Source organism: Giraffa tippelskirchi, chromosome 10 (assembly GCF_054371585.1).
Source record: "Giraffa tippelskirchi isolate mGirTip1 chromosome 10, T2T-mGirTip1v1.2.pri, whole genome shotgun sequence".
Classification (NCBI taxonomy): Eukaryota; Metazoa; Chordata; class Mammalia; order Artiodactyla; family Giraffidae; genus Giraffa; species Giraffa tippelskirchi.
In genome coordinates, this window is record NC_137284.1 from 9,739,966 (window position 1) to 9,763,732 (window position 23,767).

The window sequence follows — 23,767 nt, forward strand, 5'->3', positions numbered from 1 at the left end:
CTTGCAGAGGACTTAAAAGCCCAGAAGACAGCCTCTCAGATGACTCTGAAGGACTGCTCCCAAGAGGTAAGGGAGGAGCCTAGATAAGAGAGTTTTGTGACAAAAATCAGGTAGTCAGGCCCTGGTGGTCCAGTGGTTAAGACTCTGATCTGTCAGTGCTGGGGCCCTGGGTTTGATCCCTGGTCAGGGAACTAGGTCCCACATGCCACAACTAAGACCCTGTGTAGCCAAATAAATATAAATAAATATTTTTTAAAAAATCGGGTAGTCAGAACATCAAAGATTATCATTGATTAGAATTAGACTCCTCAGGACATCCCTGGTGATTCAGAAGTTAAGAGTCCATGCTTCCAATGTAGTGGATGCAGTTTCCATCCCTGGTTAGGGAACTAAGCAGTGAGGACCCAGCACAGCCATAAGTAAATAAAAATTTTTAAAAACCCTATTTTAAAACACTGTCACTTCAAAGATACCTTTAGGACCTACCATCTGCTGTTCTTCTAACTCACACTTCCATTGAGAACAGTAAGCTGTCTGGTTAATAAAAGCCTCAGAACCTACTTTCCCTTTCTTTCATCCAAACAACTATTAGGAACCTACTTAAAAAAAAAAAAACAGCCGCCCCCCCCACCCCGCCCCCAAACCTACTAAGTGCCAGGCAGACGCCGTTGTATGTTATGACGGTGAAGCCTTTAACAAAAGCAGGAATGTCCCTGTTGCCGAAGGCTTATCTTCTGGAGTTCATTGAAGAAAGAAAATAAAAACAGCAGTCGCACGTATAACGTCTACCTACCATTGCAGACACCAAGTGCTATCCAGTAAAACTATTTCCTGGTTTCAATTTTCACAACAAGCCCCTGGGGTAAGTGTACTATTAACCATCGTAATTTCCGGAAAAGGAGACAGGTATAGACAGCTTAACTGAAGTACACAGTCCGTTAGCGGAATAGCTGGAATTGGATCTAGATAGACGGGTTGGAGAAGTGTCTCTTGATAAGGAGTATTAGGTCCGCAGAAAGTTACCAAACTCCCTGCAGCAGGTGGGGGAATGTCCTTCCTCTGGGGGACCGGGGAGCCTGAGAAGGGTCGTGGGGACAGCTTAGGGCTGGGAGAACGCCTTCACCGTGGCCAGCCCGGTTTATTTCAGGCTTCCTCCCGTTCGTCTCGTTTCTTGTCTTCTCTTCATCTTCTTTTAGGGGTTTTCTCTCTCTTTTCCGTTTCTCCTCCTTCCTCTCTCCTTGAACTCTTGTTTCACCTTGTCTCTCTGGTTACTGATTAAAAGGTTTCCTAGTGCTTCCTGTTTTTTTTTTAAACCTCGAGAGTTGAACATTTTGTATTTTGGGCTTTAGGAAAATTAATGAAATCCAATTAAATGGTCTCAGATAGCTTTAGTCTGTGCCAAAGGCCCTCACGGGGGGCGGGAGGGTAGAGAAAGTTTGCGTAGAGGGTGACTTCCCGCTGTCACCGGCACAGCCTCTAACTCGGACGCCGACTCAGAGCGGAACCAATGTGCGAGGGTCACGAACAGAGCCGGATTGGTTTTCTTGAGAAGCCTTTGCGCTTGTTCCTTTCGGGTTTCCAGCCAGCGCGCATGCGCTGCCTGCGCTCCGCCGCTCCCGCCTCAGTCTCGGTCTAGGGCTCCGGGATGTCTGCGTTGTGCGACCCTCCCGGGGCCCCGGGGCCTCCCGTGCCTGCCCCGGTCACTCACGGTCCCGCGCCGCTCAGGTAGTCAGAGCCCCTGGCATTTTTTCCCTCCCGCGCGGTCCCGCGCCGATCCCCAGCCTTCTCGGCAGAAACCCGGATCCTATCTCGAGAACTCGCGTCGGGGTTCTGAGGTTCCTGGTCCGGTCTTCCCCAAACTCAGGGACTGCCTCACCAAAACTCTGGGCTCCAGTGCCCGCACTCCTAAGGTCTCGGTACTGCCTCTCCTTAAAGCCCGGTGTATAGTTACCCCCGATCCTGGCCTTGCTCTTCCAAGAGTTGGAAATATCAATTCTTGGGGACCTGGGTGCCCTGTCCTTTTTAGACCCGAGCGAACCCAGGGTCCCCTGACTTCATGGGGACTCCCTGAGCACCCAGGCCCCCAGAATCCCACAGAATGCTTTCTTCTAGCCTTTCCCTCGCCCTCCAACGGAGACATTCCCCTCACCGTTGAGTGGTGTTGGTTTTTGTTTTGGAGGAACCAGAGGGGAATGGCACAGTCAGAGCCTTACCAGTCTCTAGAGGATGCTGTCTTCTTTGGCAGAAAACTCACAAAGAGGAAGGGAATTTTGTCTCTTCCCATGATCCTGCCTTCTGAACCTCTAAGACCAAACCCATATATTTTAGGGTGGGAACGGCTGAAAGGCATTACCTTGTCTATGCCCTGGGCACCTTGGTTCCTGGGGCATATTGAGGGTACTGGGACGGTAGTGGTTGTTGATGTGGTGGAGTCCAAGTGGTGGGTGGTTAGGGTGCTTGCAGAGTATGGAAAGAAACAAGTTTGGGGAGGAAGAGCCCTTAATAAGGGGCAAATTTGGGCTTAGAATTTTTCTTTCCATTAGGGCAAAATCCAGGGTACTTGAGTTGTATGGAGGGGGGAGTGCTATAAAGCTAAAAAGGTGTATTTAGAGTTTGGTTGCACCAACCCTGGTACTTAGGCACGTACCGGCGTGTCCTTGGGCTTAGAAAGCGGGACGTTCGGCTTGTGAGCGGGCATCTCTCTGTCGCGCACAGAGAAGGAACGATTTAAAAATGGGTGATGTTGAGAAGGGCAAGAAGATTTTTGTTCAGAAGTGTGCCCAGTGCCATACTGTGGAAAAGGGAGGCAAGCACAAGACTGGGCCAAACCTCCATGGTCTGTTTGGACGAAAGACAGGTCAGGCTGCTGGATTCTCTTACACGGATGCCAACAAGAACAAAGGCATCACCTGGGGAGAGGAGACGCTGATGGAGTACTTGGAAAATCCCAAGAAGTACATCCCTGGAACAAAGATGATCTTTGCTGGCATAAAGAAGAAGGGAGAGAGGGAGGACTTGATAGCTTATCTCAAAAAAGCTACCAATGAGTAATAGTTGGCCACTGCTTTATTTATTATGAAACAGAAGTGTCTCATGACTTTTTATGTGTACCATATTTAAATTGATCTCATACACTAGAATTCAGATCATGAATGGCTGATGGAATAATTCTGTTGGACAGTCCTGATTTAAATAAGATTGGTTTGTGGCTAAACAAATATGGTCAGCTTTTTTAATTTTGATAGTAATTCCAGTTCAATAAGTACTGTCACTTTTCCCATTCTAAAGAGATGATTGAACTTGAATAAGGAATATTAAACTTTTTAGGGAGATGGTGAATTCCTTCTCAAACCCTGTAAGAGATTAGTTTTATATTTAGATTTCTATAACTGGTTATATTAATATATTTAAATACTGAAAAGGTCCCTTCACTGTCTCATAGAACCGAGGAGGATTCGCATGTGTTTCAAGTTGTGTTCACAAGCCTGTTAAGGCAAGGATTGGAGATACACTGACAAAGTCCCCTTTATCATTTTGGTTTTATAAACTATGCCAAGTTAATTAAAATTCTCTATCTAAAATTTAGCCTTTTACTTAATGAAAGGCATTTTAGTGTGGTTTATGTATAGCATCAAATAAAGAGTATTTAGCACCTCAAAAAAAAAAAAAAAGGTGAGTTTAAGGCAGATGTTATAGGAACACAAAATATACTTACTCAATTCAACGAATAATTATTTTTTCCCATATTCCAGGGGCTCCAGTAAAAGGGGATTCAGTGTTGAAGAGCAGAGAACTGTTAACTACCCTTTTGGAGTTTAGAGTCTGATTATTTAACCTTGGTTTCCTTCTCTGTAAAATGGGATCATAATGGTACCTACCTTACTGGGTTGTTATCTGTATTGAAATAATACACGTAAAGTACTTAAAAGAGAACTTGATATATTCCAGGAGTTATCTGATATTGATTCTATTGTTATTAAAAGAAAAACAGCTTGCATTTATTAATTAGTGTGAACTAGATATGGTGCTTCCATACTTTGTGAACATTATCTTATGAGGGAGGTTCGGTTATCCCTATTTTAAATAGAAAAACACTGAAGCTTACAGAGGGAATGTAACTTGTTCTACATCTTCCAACACTCTCTGCTTCTTTTGCTTCCTTACAGTGCTCAGGAGCTGTCCCAGGAAATTAAGGCTTTTCTGACTGGTGTAGACCCTGTTCTGGGCCACCAGCTCTCTGCTCGGGAACATGCTCGCTGTGGCCTTCTCCTGCTCCGCTCTTTGCCACCTGCTCGGGCTGCCGTGCTTGACCACTTGCGAGGTGTCTTCGATGAGAGTGTCCGGGCCCACCTGGCTGCCCTGGATGAAAGCCCCGTGGCTGGCCCACCTCACCTCCGTCCACCCCCACCTTCCCATGTCCCTGCTGGGGGTCCTGGTCTAGAGGATGTGGTGCAGGAAGTGCAGCAGGTGCTGTCTGAGTTTATCCGGGCCAACCCGAAGGCTTGGGCACCTGTGATTAGTGCATGGTCCATTGACCTCATGGGGCAGCTGAGCAGCACTTACTCGGGCCAGCACCAGCGTGTGCCCCATGCCACTGGGTCTCTCAATGAATTGCTGCAGCTGTGGATGGGCTGTCCGGCCACACGCACATTGATGGACATCTATGTTCAGTGCCTCTCGGCTCTCATTGGCAGTTGCCCAGATGCCTGCGTGGATGCCTTGCTGGATACCTCCGTCCAGCATTCCCCACACTTTGACTGGGTTGTGGCACATATCGGCTCCTCTTTTCCCGGCACCATCATCTCCCGAGTTCTCTCGTGTGGCCTTAAGGACTTCTGCGTTCATGGTGGGGCCGGAGGTGGAGCTGGTGGCAGTGGTGGAAGCTCCTCTCAAACTCCCTCTGCAGACTCCTTCCCTGGATCTCCTGCCATCCCTGGGGAGAAACGGGTCCCCAAGATTGCCTCAGTTGTAGGCATCCTAGGGCACTTGGCCTCCAGGCATGGAGATAGCATCCGACGGGAACTCCTGCGCATGTTCCATGATAGTCTGGCAGGGGGCACTGGTGGCCGGAGTGGGGACCCCTCCCTTCAGGCCACAGTTCCCTTCCTCCTGCAGCTGGCAGTCATGTCACCAGCTTTGCTGGGCACAGTCTCTGGAGAACTGGTAGACTGCCTTAAACCCCCAGCCGTGCTGAGTCAGCTGCAGCAACACCTGCAGGGATTTCCCCGAGAGGAGTTGGACAACATGCTGAACCTGGCCGTGCACCTGGTGAGCCAGGCCTCTGGGGCAGGTGCCTACCGCCTGTTGCAGTTCCTGGTGGACACAGCCATGCCTGCCTCCGTCATTACCACTCAGGGCCTGGCTGTGCCAGACACTGTGCGTGAGGCATGTGACCGGCTGATCCAGCTGCTGCTGCTGCACCTACAAAAACTGGTTCATCACTGGGGACCGTCTCTAGGGGAAGGGTTGTTGAGCTCACCCCCACCCCCCCGCCCTGTACCCTTTCTAGATGCGCTCAGAAACCACGTTGGAGAGCTGTGTGGAGAGACATTACGTTTGGAACGGAAACGCTTCCTCTGGCAACACCAGCTCCTCGGCCTGCTCTCCGTCTATACCCGGCCTAGTTGTGGACCTGAGGCCTTGGGCCATCTTCTGAGCCGGGCCCGAACCCCTGAAGAGTTGAGTCTGGCCACTCAGTTATATGCTGGGCTGGTGGTCAGTCTCTCTGGCCTCCTGCCCCTGGCCTTCCGAAGCTGCCTGGCTAGGGTACACGCAGGAACTTTGCAACCTCCCTTCACCGCTCGGTTCCTGCGCAACTTGGCACTGCTTGTGGGGTGGGAGCAGCAGGGCGGCGAGGGCCCTGCGGCCCTAGGGGCCCGGTTTGGGGAGTCCGCCTCAGCTCATCTGTCTGACCTGGCTCCTCTCTTGCTCCATCCCGAGGAGGAAGTAGCTGAAGCCGCTGCCTCCCTCCTGGCCATTTGTCCCTTCCCCCCAGAAGCCCTGTCCCCTTCCCAACTCCTGGGTCTGGTGAGAGCTGGAGTGCATCGCTTCTTTGCTTCTCTGAGGCTGCACGGCCCCCCAGGAGTGGCTTCCGCCTCCCAGCTTCTTATGCGCCTCTCCCAGACCTGCCCAGCGGGGCTCAAGGCTGTGCTGCAGCTGCTAGTTGAGGGAGCCTTACATGGTGGCAACACAGAACTGTTTGGAGGGGAAGTGGATGGGGGCAATGAGACTCTCTCCATTGTGACAGCTCCTTTGGCTTCTGCCTCCCTGTTGGACACAAACTGGCGGCACACTGCAGCTGTACCAGGTCCTGGAGGGATTTGGTCTGTGTTCCATGCTGGAGTCATCGGTCGTGGCCTTAAACCACCCAAGTTTGTCCAGTCACGCAATCAGCAAGAAGTGATCTATAACACCCAGAGCCTCCTCAGCCTCCTGGTGCACTGCTGCAGTGCCCCTGGGGGTAGTGAATGTGTAGGCTGCTGGGGGGCTTCCACCCTGAGCCCAGAGGCAGCCAAAGCAGTGGCAGTGACCTTGGTGGAGAGTGTGTGTCCGGATGCAGCCGGTGCAGAGCTAGCCTGGCCTCCTGAGGAGCATGCCCGGGCCACTGTGGAGCGGGATCTCCGCATTGGCCGGCGCTTCCGGGAACAGCCTCTGCTCTTTGAGTTGCTGAAGTTGGTAGCAGCTGCTCCCCCAGCCCTATGCTACTGCTCTGTGCTGCTGCGGGGGCTGCTGGCTGCCCTCTTAGGCCACTGGGAAGCCTCTCGCCACCCTGACACAGCCCACTCCCCCTGGCACCTGGAGGCATCCTGCACCCTGGTGGCTGTCATGGCTGAGGGAAGCCTCCTGCCACCAGCCCTGGGGAATATGCACGAGGTATTTAGTCAACTGGCACCTTTTGAAGTGCGCCTGCTGCTGCTCAGTGTCTGGGGCTTTCTCCGGGAGCATGGGCCCTTGCCCCAGAAGTTCATCTTCCAGTCGGAGCGTGGCCGCTTCATCCGGGACTTCTCTAGGGAGGGTGGGGGTGAAGGTGGACCCCATCTGGCAGTGCTGCACAGTGTCCTCCACCGCAACATTGACCGCCTGGGTCTCGTCTCTGGCCGTTTCCAGGCACCTTTACCGTCCACTCTCCGGCAGGGCACATAGCCTTTCCATTCTCCAGAAGCCGAGGGAGGTTGAGCCATGAGAGAGGGGGCCAAGGTGCTGCAGAAAGGTGGGAGGTTTCTCTTCTAAAACCTTGGCTTAAAAGAGCGCTGTCACTTTCTTCGTCCCCACCCTTTTTTCTAAATAAAATTTGCCGAGTTGAGAAAAACAGGGTTCAGTGCTTCTGTCTGATGTTTAGGGCCAGCCAAGTCGGACAGCGCCTGGCACAACAATCCCGCCCCCTCTCTCAAGCCCCGCCCTGGTACCGCCCCCATGAGTATTTAGCGTAAGCCCTCCGCCAATGGGACAAAGGCCCGGCCTCTGTGTGGTCGGGCCAATCAGGAGGCCGGAAGGGGCGGGCACTAAGATACGTGGCTCAACGCGCGCTGGGGGAGGGGAAGCTCCGGGTCAAGGAGCAAACCCGGCACAAGATGGCGGCGTTGGCGGCAGTGGAGGCGCGTAGGAGGCGGTGAGGAGCTCGGATCCCGGGGGCGCGCACGGGACGCCCCCAATCCCCTAAATCCCGTATCTCTCCTTCCTGTGTGTTCTGAGACTCCGCCACCCCCGGCCTCGTGAGGACTCTTTGTTTCTCTGGAGCCGGCCTCAGGTTTCCCCAGCCTCCTCGCATTAGATCCGCGCGGCGTTGGGGGGGGGTCCTTGTTTCTGGGGCTCCGGACCGGTGGCTTTAGAAGGCCACAGCCGTGCGTTCTTCTGGGTCTGGGCCGCTCCCAGCCGCCGCCCTCCCTGGCGGATTGCGGCGGTTAACGCTGCCGCCTCTTTCCTGCAATGCGCGGGGCCATCGGGGCGGGGGACGAGACGCTGCCCGGCCTCCGGGAATGCAGCCTGCTGCCCTGCGGCCCCCAGCTGGGCTGGAAGCACCGTAGCCGGCAGTCTTGCTTTCCACTGCCTTGGCTCTTCTCTCGAGAGGCCCGGACCCTGCCCTGCCCTGCCCTGGTCTTCACGTGGACACCATCCCTGGCTTGTTCGGTGTTCACGGTCATTGGGCACGGCTGGGGCAGGATCTCGTAAGTTCACAATCGACCTGGATGATGTTGCTCAAACACAACAGTGGTTTGGTCTGCGTTCTCTAGTTAATATTACTGAAAAAACGGCTTGAAACAGTCAATCAGCGCCACAAAGTATTTACCAGGACCTAACGGATGTATTAGGGTGGGGAGAGGCGTGTGCTGTTGGCAGCAGTGGAAAAGAATGGATCGTAAATTCTATTCTGGAAACCTGTGATCTGAAACAATGAACGGGTGCACCTTTCCCTGCCACTCATTCCTAACCTTGGCTTGTGACCACCTCTTGCTCAGGGGTGTTCGAGGCCTTCCGGAGTTCTTAGGGCCTTCCAACAGGTTACATCTGAAAAATCTTTCAGAAATCCTATCCACATTGGCATCTCTCCAAACCCATTTTATAGATGTTGCAAATAAGACTCCAGAGAGTATTTAACTCACAGTACTTCTGATTACTTCTGCTTTGGGCCGGTAGACATGGGGGTCAGTGGCTTAGAGTGTCTGCTGCAGTCACTCCTGCTGAGGGGGGTGGTGGGGCACATGCCTTGCTTTTGAGTTTTCTTGTAGCATTTCTTCTGCTTGTTTTGCTGCTCCTTGTTCCTGCTTGGCCTATTAAACCACAAAGCCTGGTGTTTTCCTCACCTTTTTGTCTGGCCTAGTATGCCTTGCCCTTCTGGAACTGGAGGGCTTACTCTGTTCCGTAATCTTCCTGGTGAATTTGTTTACCTTTAGCTTTCCAGCAGATACTGAGGCTAATGGTGGATACCGTGTGTTTAGTAGGCCCTACTCTTTGGTTATCCTATTAGCAAGTAGCAGGGTTTGAGTGGTGAAAAGTCTGTGTTTTGTTTTTCCCTCTCCAATATGGAACACTTTCTCAAAGTGTGCTCCTAGATGAGTCACTGGGAAAAATGCAGATTCCCTGGGACCTGGGAATTTTCATTTAACAGTCACTGCTCATAATTCTTAACAGACACTAAAGTTGGAGAATGCCTGTTTAGGATGTGCTTAGAATGGAGAATATATCCTTAACAAACTAACTTGCTTAAATAAGCCTGTTAGTCCCTTGTCTGTCGTTTGATAGCATGTTGGAGAAGTGGCAGGTTTCTAAAAACCTTAGGGTGATGGTCCTCACTGAGGCAGGGCCTGCTGGTGGTTGGTGCACTGTGTTGTACATCATGAAGTACCTGAGCCCCGGAGTCACACAGAGTTCAATCCCCCTGGCACCTCATACTGTCTGTTCAGTCTTGGATGAATTATTGAATCTTTTATATCTCAGTGTACCCATCTGAGATAAACTCCAATCCTACATTCACCAAGAAAACAAAGAGAAAAGAATTAGTGCATAAAAAAGTTGGTTCTGAACACTGGTTGCCCATGAGAACTGTTTTGTTATTGTTTAGTCACTATGTTGTGTCCAACTCTTTTGTGACCCCATGGACTGTAGCCTGCCAGGCTCCTCTGTCCGTGGGATTTCCCAGGCAAGAATACAGGAATGGGTTGCCATTTCCTTCTCCAGGGGATCTTTTCCCGCCCAAGGATTGAACCCACATATCCTGCATTGCAGGCAGATTCTTTACTACTGAGCTGCCCTGGAAACCTTAGAATTATTTAGAGGAGTTTAAAATCTGATGCCCAGGTCCCACTTCAGGCCAGTTAGATCAGAACTTCAGGGTGAGACCTGGGCATTGACACCACTGAAAACTACAGATAGAGTTAAAAACTATATAATGCAGTTAGCCAGGCTCCTAGATGTGTATTAGGACTCCATACAAGTTGAAAGTGAAAGTCGCTCATTTGTGTCCGACTCTTTGTGACCCCATGGACTATACAGTCCATGGAATTCTCCAGGCCAGAATACTGGAGTGGGTAGCCTTTCCCTTCAGGGGGTCTTCCCAATCCACGGATCGAACCCAGGTCTCCCGCATCGCAGGCGGATTCTTTACCAGCTGAACTACAAGGGAAGCTTAGTACAGGTTAGTTCTTGTTATTCTTTTCAAGCTCAGCTGGTGATAGTGATGACTTATGTCAAAGATACAGGAGTAGAGGTCCGAGGAGCAGGATGATTAGAGCGTTAGGGGTGTTAGGACCCCAGGAAGTGTGACCAGCAGGCTAGCTGAGGGTACATCTTTAACTTTTTCACTGTCACTCCCCCCAGTGTCTTGCCCATGGAAAGGCATGGCTTAACTTTGTTTTTCTGTTCTACACATATGATACCACCACCTCCCCTGGGACTGGCTGTTACTGTTCCTTTCCTCCGAGAGGCTGATGTAACCTGAGTCAATACCTGGCCTCTGAAGGCCAAGGATCCTTTGTCCACTTCCTCTGCCTTTTGAAGGGAAGGTGTGAGTGAGCCAACTCCTCAGGGCTTACACTTAACCCTGGGTCCAGTTTGCCGCCTTTTGCTGTTTAGTGGGAGTCTTAGCTTGCTCCCCTTTTAGGGTTGTGGTGGGGAGAGGCCTTCACCTCTGAAGTGGGGCCCTTTCTGACCCTGCTCTGATTATTCCCTCGTCGTCCTTTTCCTTCTAGGTCTTGGACCGCTTTGGTACTGGCCTGTTTAGGGGTCTGTCTGGGAATTACCTTCGCTGTGGATAGAAGCAACTTTAAGACCTGTGAAGAGAGTTCCTTCTGCAAGTATGATATTTTTGGGAGACTGGAATGGAAAGTAGGGTAATGTGGGAGGTGTCTAGCAGGTGAGGTAGCGTGGGTCACTGCAGCTGATAGGACAACTTAGGAGCCTCAGGGCACCCTCCCCCTTCTCAATTGTTTCACTTGACAGGAGGCAGCGAAGCATACGGCCAGGCCATTCTCCCTACCGAGCTTTACTGGACTCTCTGCATCTTGGTCCTGATGCCCTCACAGTCCATCTGATCAACGAAGTTACCAAGGTCAGGGGAGAAAAGGAAGAGTCAGATGGGGGTGGAGAAATGGCCAGGGGGTAATTGGGGAAAGGGAAACCTATAGCCCACATCCCATGCCATCTAACCTTGGGACTTTTACTTCGTGAGGAATTCAGGTCTCAGATCCCTTAGGCAAAGGGCTAGAAGGAGGAGATCCCCTCAGGAGAGAAGTGAGTTCAGAGGGCATTCCTTGGTATAGCTCTTTCCTTTCTCCACTCCCTGACCTCTGCCCCCACAGGTGGTGCTGGTGCTGGAGCTCCAAGGACTTCAAAAGAACATGACTCGCATCAGGATCGATGAATTTGAGCCCCGGCGGCCCCGATACCGTGTGCCAGATGTGCTGGTGGCCGACCCCCCCACAGCTGGGTAAATTTCCCCTGAGAAACATAGCCATCTCCATGGCCCTTTCCTCCTTCCTAGGGAACCTTTATTTGGCGGCTGACTTTCTTTCCCACGTTGGGATAATAGATGAATAGCACCTTGCTGCTCTCCTCAACCTTCCTTCATCTCTTCCTTTGTTTCAGTTCTTTTCTCTGTTGATTGATTGGCTGAGCCGCATGGCTTGTGGGATCTTAGTTCCCCGACCAGGGATTGAACCTGCACCCTCAGCAGTGAAAGCAGGGTCTTAACCACTGGACCGCCAGGAAACTCCCTTGCTTGGTCTCTCTTTCACCCTTTATTTTTGTGCATTCAGCAGACAAATACAGCTTTCTCAGTGTAAGAGGAAATCAGCAAGGCTATGGAACTTGCCTTCCAGGAATACAGTGTCTCTGTGATTGGCTCCTCCCCTCCCTTCCTGTCCTGTCCCACTGTCTTGTCTTGTCTGTTTCTTCTCTTTTCTTTTCTCTTTTTTTCTTTCTTTCCTCCCTCCCTTCCTCCCTCCTCTCTTTCGCCCCGGATGTTCAAGATAGGATTATTCGAGTACTTGGGCTATGACACACTGTCATTATTCTGTGCATGGTTCTCTGTTAAGTATTTAACTTAGAAAATAACATGATAAACCCTTCACCCAACCCAAACACACACATCTAACTACCCCGTACCCCTGACTCCTTCAGAGGTGATTGTTACTCAGAAGTTTCTTATTCCCTTGGTTTTTTGTTTTCACAGTTATGTTGTATGTATATGTATATAAACACACGTATACATATATATACATATGTGCATGTGCCTAAGCAATAAATTATGTGGTTTTGTTTGTTTTTGAGCTTTTGTTTGTTTTGAGCTTTGTAGGTAAAGTATTTTAGTGAATGAGGTCTTCGGAATTTCCTATTTTTCACTTAGGTATTTAACTCTGTTGCATGTAGCTTTAGAAATTGATTTTTCCTGCTGTGTAATATTATGAATATATCCCAACTTCTCCATTTCTGTGTTGATGGGCATTTGGGTTCTTCCCAGTGTTTTACTCTTCACAGCGTTGGCTTGAATATTCTTGTCCATGTCTCCTGTCTCCCTGTGCAGGAGTTTCTCTGTAATGTATAGCTAAGAGAAGAACTGCAGAGTGTAGAATATGGAAATAATCAACTTTCCAAGATAAAGCCACAGTGGCTTGCCAATTTACACTTCCATCAGCGATATATGAGACTTACTGAACTGCATATTCTCCAACCCTTGGTACTATTGGACTTAATTTTTGTCAGTGGAAGGGCTGTAGGATGATACCATGTGATGGTCTTGGCTTGCTTGTCTTTCCAGTTTATTAATGATATATTGAGCATGTCCTCATCTTTATGTTTATCTGTCATTTTGGTTTACTCTTCTGTGAATTGGAAGTTTACGGCTCTGCTCCTTTTCCTTTCATGTTTGTCCTCACTGATTTGTAGAAATTCATTAGTCTTGATACCGGTTCTTTATTACATACATGTTTTACAGCTGTATTTTCCTGGGTTGTAGCTTATCTTTTCACTTTTTTAAAATTTTAGGATAATTTTAGATTTATAGGAAAGTTTCAAGAATATTATGAGAGTTCCTCTATACCTTGAATTCTATTTTCCCCTATTGTTTAACATCGTTGTATATTTGTCATGCCTAATGAATAGATCATTATTGTTAGCTAAAGTTCTTTAAAAAAATTTTTTTTTCATTTTTTTAGTTGAAGTGTAGTTGATGTACAATATTATGTAAGTTACAGGTGTATAATATAGTGACTCACAGTTTTTAAAGGTCTTACTTCATTTGTAGTTACTGTAAAATATTGCTTATATTCTGAGTTGTACAATATATCTTTGTAGCTTAAAGTCCATATTTTATTGTTTCCTTAGTTTTTAACCTAATGTCTTTTTTCTGCCCGACAGTCCCATTTAGGATTCTGTTTTATATTTAGTTGTCATGTCTGCTTAGACTGCTCTAGATTGGGACAGTTTCTCAGACTTTTTTCTTGTTTTTGACTACCCTTAAGGTATCTTTCAATAAACCAAAATTCCAAAGTTTATGTTGTCAGGTATATCAGTCTGGTGTTCACAGTTTCCAAGTTGTGTTTAAATAATCCTTCTCTACCTCAGAGTCAGAAAAACATTTCTTTATATTTTCTTCTAAAGGTTTTACTTGAAAATTTTAAGTCATAATCGGTCTGGAGTTGTATCTGAAATGAGATAGGGTTGTGATACCATTTATTTCTTCTACAGAAAATGTGTTTTTCCTATTATTGTTAACGTTTTTGCTGCCGACCTCACTGAACTGCCACGGTGTCTGTTACATTTCAAAGTTCTGAGTATGCCTGGGTCTGTTTCCAGGCTCTTTATTTGGTTCCTTTGGTCAAACTTGTCTGTCCCTGTACTGTTACCACACTTCCTGTATCGCTGTTAGCACTTGCCCCTCTTCTCACGACTACTCTTGGCACTCTGCACGTCCTTATATCCTTTCTGATCTCTTTCCTAGGCTGTCTGTCTCTGGCCGAGATGACAACAGCGTGGAGCTCACTGTCGCTGAGGGACCCTATAAAATCATCTTGACGGCACGGCCATTCCGCCTTGACCTACTGGAGGACCGCAGCCTTCTGCTCAGTGTCAATGCCCGAGGACTCTTAAATTTAGAGCACCAGAGGACCCCCAGGGTCTCGTGAGTACAGGGCTCAAGCACTGAAGGAGACCTAGTGTGAAAGAACCTAGAGATGTTGTAGGGTCTGGCACCGGGTCCCTGGGAGGAGACAGGGTGGCAGTACAGCCAGGTAGGGGCTGGGGGCTGGGAGAAACTGACCATCAGGGAGGGTAGGAAGCAGACCTGGGTTGAAGTTTTCTCCATTTCCTGTACAGACCAGGAGGCAGTCACTTTTGTCCATTGTCTGTACCCTGGGCATCTCCTCAGGGAGACCTGCCTAGATCTGCCTTTCCCTCTTCCCCCTCTCACACCATCACATTTCCCAGATTTATTTTCTTCCTTTTTTTTGTTTTTGTTTTGTTTTTTTGTTTTTTGTTTTTAATTTCTTCCCCTGCCCCATCTCTGGAAGTTTGTCGACTGAAACTCACTTTTATGTTTCTGTTTTTGTGTTGGTTTTGTGCCTCCTTTTCCCCTTCCCTACCCATCTCCTCCTGCCCCAGTTTCTCGGATAAAGTTAGTCTCACGCTCGGTAGCATTTGGGATAGGATCAAGAACGTTTTCTCTAGGTAAATCCATGACCACTGGTACTGTATCTGTTCCTCTGCCCTTACCCGCCCTTCACTCTGGCCCCCAAGGAAGGTGTCTCAGACCTTTCTATGCCCTGCCCTTCATTCCCCCATTTACCCCAGCTATATGGTCTCTGGTTCCTGTCCCTTATTCCCCTGGCTGGGAGCCCCCTAGGAGAAGAAAGATGAAATGTTGAACGTCCTTGAGGAGTGTAGGGACCTTCTTGCTTTGCCAGAGGGTGGAGAGATGCTGCCTGTTGCTGGGGTTCCTGGCTCTCAGCTGGCATGCACTGAGGCTCTGGGCAGAGCTGCTTGCCAGCTGCCCTTGAAAGCATTCTTTGGCAGAATCTCTTGTTTAAGTCCTTGCATGTAAGCCTGACCATGTGTAGAGGCTTGACCATAGTTATGACTCACTTGCCTTTGCAAAACCCTGTGTCAAGCCAAGAGGCTGAGGCCCAGTGAGGGCAGGTGGGGCCAGAGTCTCTTGGTAGAGGCAGCAGGGCCAGGACTGGCGTTTCGAACCCATGCCCTTGAACCTGCCTGCCTGTCTCTTCTGGAACGCTGGCAGAGGCTGGTGGTTGGGCCTGTGTTTGGAAGGCACCTCCGGGTGGCATTGACTTTTCATTCCCCTTTCTCATGTCTCTCCCCATCCTCTGCACACTCATCTGCTCACTGGGGGTCCCTCTCCAAGCTTTAACACTCAGTCCCTTCCTCCAATGCCTTCGTTCCTTTGGACCCTTGGCTCTCTATTCCCTCACCCCTCCTTCCACTAGCCCCTCGTCCCCGCCCCCTCTGGATTGGAGCAGACAGCTCTCCTACCTTCCAGGCAAGGATCAAAAGAACCAGCTGAGGGCGATGGGGCCCAGCCTGAGGAAACACCTGGGGATGACGACAAGGCAAGTCGGTGAGGGTGGGTAGTTGGAGCACAGGGCTGGCTGGGAGGTTGGAGGGGAAAGGCCCACAAGAAATTTGAGTTTAGTCTTGCCATTAGGGATGGGATTTAGAAAACAGGCAACGAAAGAGAGAGAACTGGTGTGTGATTGGGCAGTGGTCCACTTTCCTCCTTCCAGCCAGACGAGACCCAGGGGAAGCCAGAGCACGATGAGCCAGGAGCCTGGGAAGAGACGTTCAAAACTCACTCTGACAGCAAGCCTTACGGTAGGGGCTGGGAGAGCCTTGGGCAGGGGCACAGGGAGCCCTTGTCAAGCAGCAGCTCTGGAGCTTATCTTTTGCTTCTCTTCCAGGCCCCATGTCTGTGAGTTTGGACTTCTCTCTGCCAGGCATGGAGCATGTGTATGGGATCCCCGAGCATGCAGACAACCTGAGGCTGAAAGTCACCGAGTGAGTCCCGCAGTGACATCAAAATGGAGGAGGGAACGGGTCAGAAGTCAGGGCTGTGGGGAATGTGCATACAGATTGGGTACTCCAGATGAGCCTGGATCACTTCCTGTGCCCAGGGCACCTTTGGCGGTCACAAAATTCTGCTTTGAGAAAGGGCAGAGGGGCCAGTGTTTATCCTTCGTCTTTGTGGGCTGGTAGCTGTGTGTGTCACAGTCAAGGGCCGGTCTGTCTGTCTGCCTGCAGGGGTGGGGAGCCGTATCGCCTCTACAATTTGGATGTGTTCCAGTATGAGCTGTACAACCGCATGGCCCTGTATGGGTCTGTGCCTGTGCTCCTGGCACATAGCCCCCTTCGGGACTTAGGCATCTTCTGGCTCAATGCTGCAGAGACCTGGGTTGACATATCCTCCAACACTGCTGGGAAGGTGAGAGCACAGGCATGGGGAGGGATCACTGGGCCTTGAGCCAGATGCATGTGCTGGGCCATTTGCTTTAAAGAGGCTGGTGAGGTGGTCTGTCTGGATACCTGTTGGGGATTGGGTGAGAGATGGGCCATGGCCTCGTGAGCAGCATATGAGTTCCCCAGTCTCTCCAGAAGACACACGGGGAAGGTGTTTGGCTTCCTACATTTATTATCAATAGGTTTATTATTGAGTTTGCATTAAGAGCTAGACCCTTTTATCCATGTGGGGAATATACTATATGTTGAGTTAGGAAAGGAAGAGATCTAGATGAGCTCAGTGGTGGTAAGTGCTGCAAAAGCAATACAGCGGTTGGGGGGGGTGGGGGGAGGATGGGCAGGGCTGCTTATGAGGGGGCCGAGGAAAGCCTCACTGAGGAGGTGACGATTAACCCCAGCCCACCGTGGCTCAAGGAGCCCACTATGAGAGCACTCAGGAGAACACTGGCTTGGGAAGCAGGAGAGTGGGGTCAGACATCTCTCTGGTCCTCCCTGCAGACCCTGTTTGGGAAGATGCTGGACTACCTGCAGGGCTCTGGGGAGACTCCACAGACGGACGTTCGCTGGATGTCCGAGAGTGGCGTCATCGATGTCTTCCTGATGCTCGGGCCCTCTGTCTTCGATGTCTTCCGGCAGTATGCTAGTCTCACAGGTATGTGGCCCCCCTGCTCCGTCGGCCTGCAGCCTGCTCTCCTGATCCTTATCTCCCTGAGACGGGTGACTGTGCGTTTTCAGCAGTCCTGTGCCTCGGCCTGTTCTCTGGCCCAGTCCCCTTGTATCTCCCTGAATTTCCGGGCATCTCCGTTGGCTCCAGGTTGAGCCTGACCCTGCTGTGACCCCGTCGCCCCCCCACCCTGAACCTGCAGGGACCCAGGCATTGCCCCCGCTCTTCTCCCTCGGCTACCACCAGAGCCGCTGGAACTATCGGGATGAGGCTGATGTTCTGGAAGTGGATCAGGGCTTCGACAATCACAACCTGCCTTGTGATGTCATCTGGCTGGACATTGAGCATGCCGATGGCAAGCGGTATTTCACCTGGGACCCCAGCCGTTTCCCTCAGCCCCTCACCATGCTTGAGCATTTGGCCTCCAAGAGGCGGAAGGTAAGAGGGCTGCAGCCGTGGTTGGTTTTCTCAGGCATGATATCCCTGGAGAGCTCTGACCACCCGTGGCCCTTGCCCACAGCTGGTGGCCATTGTGGACCCCCACATCAAGGTGGACTCTGGCTACCGTGTACACGAAGAGTTGCAGAACCTGGGTCTGTACGTTAAAACCCGGGACGGCTCTGACTATGAAGGCTGGTGCTGGCCAGGTAGGTGGGCCCAGAAATGGCGGGGGAAGATTGGGAGACCAGGAAGCTAGTGTGGAGGCCGGTTTGCCCTTCGTGGGTTGAAAGCCATCCTTGACTTCTAGGCGCAGCTGGTTACCCTGATTTCACCAATCCCAGAATGAGGGCCTGGTGGGCTAACATGTTTAACTTTGACAATTACGAGGTACGGCAGCCCCTCCCCAACCTGCCTCTGTCTTTCCCACACTACCTCTTGGAGTCAGTCTCTGCCTGCCAACCCTGTGGTTGGTTGGTTGTAAGATGTCAGGGGCCTTGATGATGGCCCCTTGATGGGAAGACCCTGAGAGGTGCATCTTTCTGGACTCCCAGGAGCTCTCTGCTCTCACACTGTTTGTCTTCTTCCTCCCCTCTGTCCTCTGTTCCCATTTTCCGCCTCTGTTCTCAGGGCTCAGCTCCCAACCTCTATGTCTGGAATGACATGAATGAACCTTCTGTGTTCAACGGTCCTGAGGTCACTATGCTGAAGGATGCCCAGCACTATGGGGGCTGGGAGCACCGAGACGTGCATAACATCTATGGCTTCTACGTGGTAAGGGACTGAGGAGGGACCAAGGCCCAAGAACTGGCACTGATGGCAGCTGGTTTTGCTCCTTACCACCTCTCTTTCCTGTTCCCATGCAGCACATGGCGACCGCGGATGGCCTGGTGCTGCGCTCCAGGGGCATCGAACGCCCCTTTGTCCTGAGCAGGGCTTTCTTCGCTGGCTCCCAGCGCTTCGGTAAGATCTGAGAGAGATTCGGCAGAGGGACCTGGGCCTGGTTCTAGGGGAAGTCTGTCCATGCAGCCATCCTCTGAGAGTGGCGCGCTTCCTTCCAGCTATGCATTTAAAGGGAGGCAGGGCATGGGGTGGCCAGTCCCTTTTTGAGTGCTCTGGTGAACTCCATCACTTTCAGCAGGACCCTGGGGGTCCCAGAGCAGGTGTGACAGGTCAGAGAGGTCAGCTGTTTTAAAGGCCACATCCTTCACTGTATGTAAACTCCCTCCCTCTTTTCTTTCTCAGGGGCCGTGTGGACAGGGGACAATGCTGCTGAGTGGGACCACATGAAGATCTCCATTCCTATGTGTCTCAGCTTGGGGCTGGTGGGACTTTCCTTCTGTGGAGGTGAGAGGAGGAGGAATTTGGGGCCCTGGTTTGGCGGGAAAGGGGCAAGGTAGAGGGCACAGACGGACCCTAGGCTTGAGCAGAGAACCGATAGTCCAGGCTGGGGCCTTGTGGGGCTCCTTAGCCCTTCTTCACCCTCTTTTCCAACTTGCTTTCTCCCTCCCCTCTCCAGCGGATGTGGGCGGCTTCTTCAAAAATCCGGAGCCAGAGCTCCTTGTGCGCTGGTACCAGATGGGTGCCTACCAGCCGTTCTTCCGGGCTCATGCCCACTTGGACACCGGTCGGCGAGAACCGTGGCTGTTACCGTCTCAGTACCATGACATAATTCGAGATGCCCTGGGCCAGCGATACTCCTTACTGCCTTTCTGGTACACCCTCTTCTATCAGTCCCATCGCGAGGGGATCCCGGTCATGAGGTAAGGCATTCACTTGGGTCTGTGGAGAGTGGACTGAGGTGGGGAGACAGTGGGGACTGGGCTCCATCCCTGGGCTCTTTTCTTCATTCGCTAGGGCCTTGTAAAGGAGGGAAGTCTGATTGCAAGGGGAAGAGTGAGAAGAGACCAGTGGGGATGAATAGCAGTAAACGTCCCTGAATGCTTATGACATGCCAGGCATCATCCATCACTACCCGCAGAGCCTGAAACAAGTTAGACAAGTGTCCTGCCCTTGTGGGGAAGACAGACAGACGTGCAGACAAATTTGTAAATAGGAAAATTGCCAACACTGACAAGCTGTTTGTAAAAAGTAGAACAGGGTAATGGAATTAAGTTCCACAAACAGGCCATGTAAAGATGAAGCCTGACTGATGAGTAAGACAGCCACTTGTGATCCAGAGGAAGAATGTTCCAAGCAGGAGACATTGCAAGTGCATACATTATGAAATGGAAACCAGTTTGGTGTGTTCCAGGAGTAGGAAAAAAAAACAGTGTGTCTGGGGTAAGGAACCAGAGGGAGAGGTAGGTGAAGTGGAGTGGAAAATATGAGCTGATCCTGGAGGGCCTTTTAGGCCAGGATAATGAAGTGGCCACTGGAAGGTCATTCTGCAGAACATTTTCCAGAAGGAGCCGGGGAGGAGGCAGCAGGGAGGTGGGTTGGGAAACCAGATGTCTGGTCCAAGATTAGGTTGCATACCTGAGGCCTTACTGGCTGCCAGATCCGGGTCTTACCTCTGTGCTCTTTCTTATTGCCAGTTCCTGGGGTAGCATCTTTGACTTCCACCAGAACAGCAGGTGTCTTCCTTTCTTGTCTTGCTTCCTTCCTAGGCCCCTGTGGGTGCATTATCCTAAGGATGTGACCACTTTCAGTATAGATGATCAGTTCCTGCTTGGTGAGAAACGAGGACAGTTAGTGTTGGGTTGGGGTAGGGCTGAGAAGAAGCAAGCACTGTGGGGGATATGTCTGTGGATATGCAGGAAGGGAGGAGGGTCAGAGGCCGCTGGTGCAAGGGGCAAGTGCTTTAGGACTCCCTCTTTGGGAACCGATCCCCCCAATTCAGAGTGGATTCTGCCATGTTTTAGGGGATGCATTGCTGGTTCACCCTGTATCAGACTCTGAGGCTCATGGTGTGCAGGTCTATCTGCCTGGCCAAGGAGAGGTGAGTTAAGGAAGGGCGTGGTGGGAAAGGAAGGTGGAGGTCAGAGAGGGTGAATAGAGTGGGGTCCTCTGTGCAGTGAGTGACTGAGGCTATCTTCTGCACCCACAGGTGTGGTATGACGTTCAGAGCTACCAGAAGTATCACGGTCCGCAGACCCTGTACCTGCCTGTAACTCTAAGCAGTGTGAGTATGCCTGGCCCAGCTGCCAGCTCCGTGTGCCTCTAGGTTTCCAGAAGGGGAGAGAGTGTGTATGCTGGAGTCCAGTTCCTAAGGGGGCACAGACTTGTAAGAGCAAGAGGTATGGCACAGCTGCTTCATCCCAGCACTGGTCTTGCCCTAGATCCCCGTGTTCCAGCGTGGAGGGACCATTGTGCCCCGGTGGATGCGAGTGCGGCGTTCTTCAGACTGCATGAAGGATGACCCCATCACTCTTTTCGTCGCACTCAGCCTCCAGGTGAGCACGTGGGCTGGGAGCCGCCTCCTTCATCTGTCCACCCTCCTGGGATGCAGTCCCCCAGGGCACATGCCCCTCACTCTGTCTGGGGCTCAGGCTCTCACCTGTCCCACTTCCTGCTCAGGGTACGGCCCAAGGAGAGCTCTTTCTAGATGATGGGCACACATTCAACTATCAGACTCGCCATGAGTTCCTGCTGCGTCGATTCTCATTCTCTGGCAACACCCTAGTCTCCAGGTAAGGAGGAACCCTTTCTTCCTTGGCAGCCTTTGCAGGAGGAGGAGGTGGGGCCCCGAGATGCTCACAGCTCACTGTGCTCTCCTGTCATGACCTTGCTCTGCTCTCCTCCTTTCTGCTCTGATAATTGTTTTCCTGCTGGGCATCCATTGTTGCTTCCTCCAGCTCCGCAGACCCCAAAGGCCACTTTGAGACACCAATTTGGATTGAGCGGGTGGTGATAATAGGGGCTGGAAAGCCAGCAACCGTGGTACTCCAGACAAAAGGTGAGTGATCTGGCCCCCGGGTTGGGGACCCCTGCCTACGAGAAAGTAATTGCTGTTGATTCTGGCACTCTTTCTTCCTCCATCAGGATCTCCTGAAAGCCGCCTGTCCTTCCAACATGACCCTGAGACCTCGGTGTTGATCCTGCGCAAGCCTGGCGTCAACGTGGCATCTGACTGGACTATTCACCTGCGATAACTGAAGCGATGTTGGGGTGGGGTGCGATGGTCATGATAGTTACTCTTCCTTCTGCCCTGGAGTTTGACCTTCCCCAGACTTCACCTTTCTGATCTCAAGATCCAGGTTCTGCCAGCATCTGGGCAGGATGAGAGGGCTGTCCCTGGGCTCTGAATTTCCTTTGTGATCTCCCGACCTCTCCCACCCCACTGATACTAAATCTCCCTTCATCTCCAAATATCCTGTTGCTCTAACTGGAGCACGTTTACCTGTGAAGACCTGGGGATCACAGGGCTCTTGCTTCTCTTCGCTTTCTTTTGGGAGCCCTCAGTCTCCTCCACACCCTCTCCATTTGTGTCCCTTGCGTGTCGATGCCATTTCTTGGAAGAAGACGGCAGTGAGCTTTCGGCCTCCTTTTCTCCTTCCCCTTCCTTCCCCACCAGACTGCTCCTCCCTCCTTTTATTTCTTCCTCCTAGTTCTTCTCTGTTGTCAGCCCTCCCCTGATACACTGGGACCACCCCTTACCCTGAGAAGGGATGAATGGATCAAAGGAGTGAGATTGCTGGAAATCATTCTCTTCCCTGGCATCCCAACCTTTCCTCTCCCTGCTTCTATCTAGAGCTGCTGCGGTTCTGACAGGGGCGTTCTACCTCCCCTGTCCCTTGGGGGAAAGAAGTTTACACTCCTCAAGATGGGGGGTGGGCAAGACTTCTTTTGCCTCCTAAAATTTTGTCCCCTTGAGGGGCATTCAAGATGGAGAAATCAGTTGTGGTTTCATGGAATCACAGTCACCTGTATTTATTGCTGGAAGGAGGCCGAGGGTGGGAGACGTGATCATGTGTGCCCAGGGCTGGCCCAAGGCCCTGGGTGGTGGGTGGGGGAGAACTCACTGGGGATGGGGGGGGGGTATTTGTGGGAATTTTTTTTTACTTCCTTTTGGCCCCCAGCTGTGACAGGTTTTGATAAAAGGAGAAACAATAAAGAGAGAAACCATTAATTACTGTTGGTGTCTGGATTCTAGTTCTGGCCTGAACCACAGACCCTTGAAAGCCCGAGGACCTGACATTTTCAGCCTATGCCTCATTGGTTGAGCAGAATAAGTGAGTGCAAGCCTTCATGAGCTTGCTTGATGCCAATATGTCATGAAGGAACCCAGCAACATCCTCAGACTTGAGTGGGCTTAGTTAATAGTGATGACTAGAGCTAATGGGGTCCCTCTTGAATAGAAATAGCTATATGTCAGATGGCCTCACACTTAAGACTGCTTTTCTTTTTTAAAATTTGTTCTTTGCTGTGCTAGGTCTTCACTGCTGCGTGGACTTTTCTTTAGTTGTGGAGACATTGTGAAGACATTCACAACATTTAGTTGTGGAGACATTCTTTAGTTGTGAAGGCTGCTACTCTTCATTGCAGTGCATGGGCTTCTCATTATGGTGGCTTCTCGTTGGAGAGCACAGGCTCTAGGGCGCTTGAACTTCAGTCATTGTGGCTCGTGGCCTCAATAGTTGGCAGTTACCGGGCTCTAGAGGACAGACTCAATAGTTGTAGTGCACAGGGGCTTAGTTGCCCCTCAGCATATGGGATCTTTCCAGACCAGGGGTTGAACCTGTGTCTCCTGCATTGGCAGGCGGATTCTTTACCACTGAGCCACCAGGGATGCCCAAGACGGCTGTTCTTCGCAGCATTAAAAAAATTTCCCTTTGTATCAGCGACAGGAGATGGTTTCCTCCATTTTGCAGATTGACTACAGTCTTAAGAGATTTTAACGAGAAGCTACGTTGGTTGGTTTGGGAAAATTACTGCTTAGGATGGTGTATGCCTGTGAGGAGTTAGGGGGTGTGTTCATGAAATTCCTCAGCTCAAGAAATATTTCCGGTTAATTCCCTGGGAGATGGCTCATTGCCTTGGCACCCCATCCCCATCCCTATTGTCATATGTTTATGAAGTGTGGGTCAGAGGAAAGTAACTACAGGATCCTGGAGTCAGGTATCTAGAAGGCACATAGAAAATTGCACAATGGGGATTACATTATTTGGGGCAATCTTAGTTACTTACCTGTAAAATGGGGACAAAAATCTATCTCACACACAAGTGGACAGGTACTGTGACAACACTGAAGAAGAGCAATTTGCT

The 23,767-nt window shown here is 50.9% G+C and overlaps 2 protein-coding genes, 1 long non-coding RNA gene and 1 pseudogene across 33 annotated transcripts; 3 read left to right on the forward strand and 1 right to left on the reverse strand.

Moving 5' to 3' along the window:
* Positions 1-677: 677 nt before the first annotated feature.
* Positions 678-7,309, forward strand: INTS5 (integrator complex subunit 5). 2 transcript variants are annotated; one of them, XM_081534772.1, is made up of 2 exons: positions 678-862; positions 4,167-7,309. In XM_081534772.1, the coding sequence occupies exon 2, from the start codon at positions 4,540-4,542 to the stop codon at positions 7,141-7,143; it is 2,604 nt and encodes an 867-aa protein (XP_081390898.1). In that variant the 5' UTR covers positions 678-862; positions 4,167-4,539; the 3' UTR covers positions 7,144-7,309. The 2 variants fall into 2 exon arrangements, with proteins under 2 accessions (XP_081390898.1, XP_081390897.1); XM_081534771.1 differs by lacking the exon at positions 678-862 and adding an exon at positions 1,592-1,725.
* Positions 2,640-3,218, forward strand: LOC145523789 (cytochrome c pseudogene; annotated as a pseudogene). The gene has a single exon (XR_014066885.1). The product of XR_014066885.1 is annotated as a cytochrome c pseudogene (transcript).
* On the reverse strand, positions 3,974-11,395 carry LOC145523791 (uncharacterized). Its single transcript, XR_014066887.1, has 2 exons — positions 11,143-11,395; positions 3,974-9,462 (listed from the first exon to the last, which is right to left on the reverse strand). It is a non-coding gene; the product is annotated as an uncharacterized LOC145523791 (long non-coding RNA).
* On the forward strand, positions 7,564-22,631 carry GANAB (glucosidase II alpha subunit). Of its 29 annotated transcripts, none has more exons than XM_081534762.1 (25): positions 7,564-10,132; positions 10,686-10,790; positions 10,936-11,044; positions 11,295-11,422; positions 13,934-14,113; positions 14,593-14,658; positions 15,485-15,562; positions 15,733-15,816; positions 15,903-15,999; positions 16,243-16,423; positions 16,957-17,110; positions 17,325-17,560; positions 17,643-17,769; positions 17,871-17,950; positions 18,191-18,334; positions 18,427-18,523; positions 18,806-18,907; positions 19,080-19,323; positions 20,170-20,234; positions 20,425-20,501; positions 20,610-20,684; positions 20,842-20,955; positions 21,080-21,192; positions 21,358-21,458; positions 21,545-22,631. In XM_081534762.1, the coding sequence occupies exons 7-25, from the start codon at positions 15,514-15,516 to the stop codon at positions 21,652-21,654; spliced, it is 2,250 nt and encodes a 749-aa protein (XP_081390888.1). In that variant the 5' UTR covers positions 7,564-10,132; positions 10,686-10,790; positions 10,936-11,044; positions 11,295-11,422; positions 13,934-14,113; positions 14,593-14,658; positions 15,485-15,513; the 3' UTR covers positions 21,655-22,631. The 29 variants fall into 29 exon arrangements, 28 of the variants coding, with proteins under 28 accessions (XP_081390888.1, XP_081390878.1, XP_081390890.1 ...); XM_081534752.1 differs by having other exon boundaries at positions 15,485-15,554; positions 15,729-15,816; XM_081534764.1 differs by having other exon boundaries at positions 7,564-7,747.
* Positions 22,632-23,767: the final 1,136 nt, after the last annotated feature.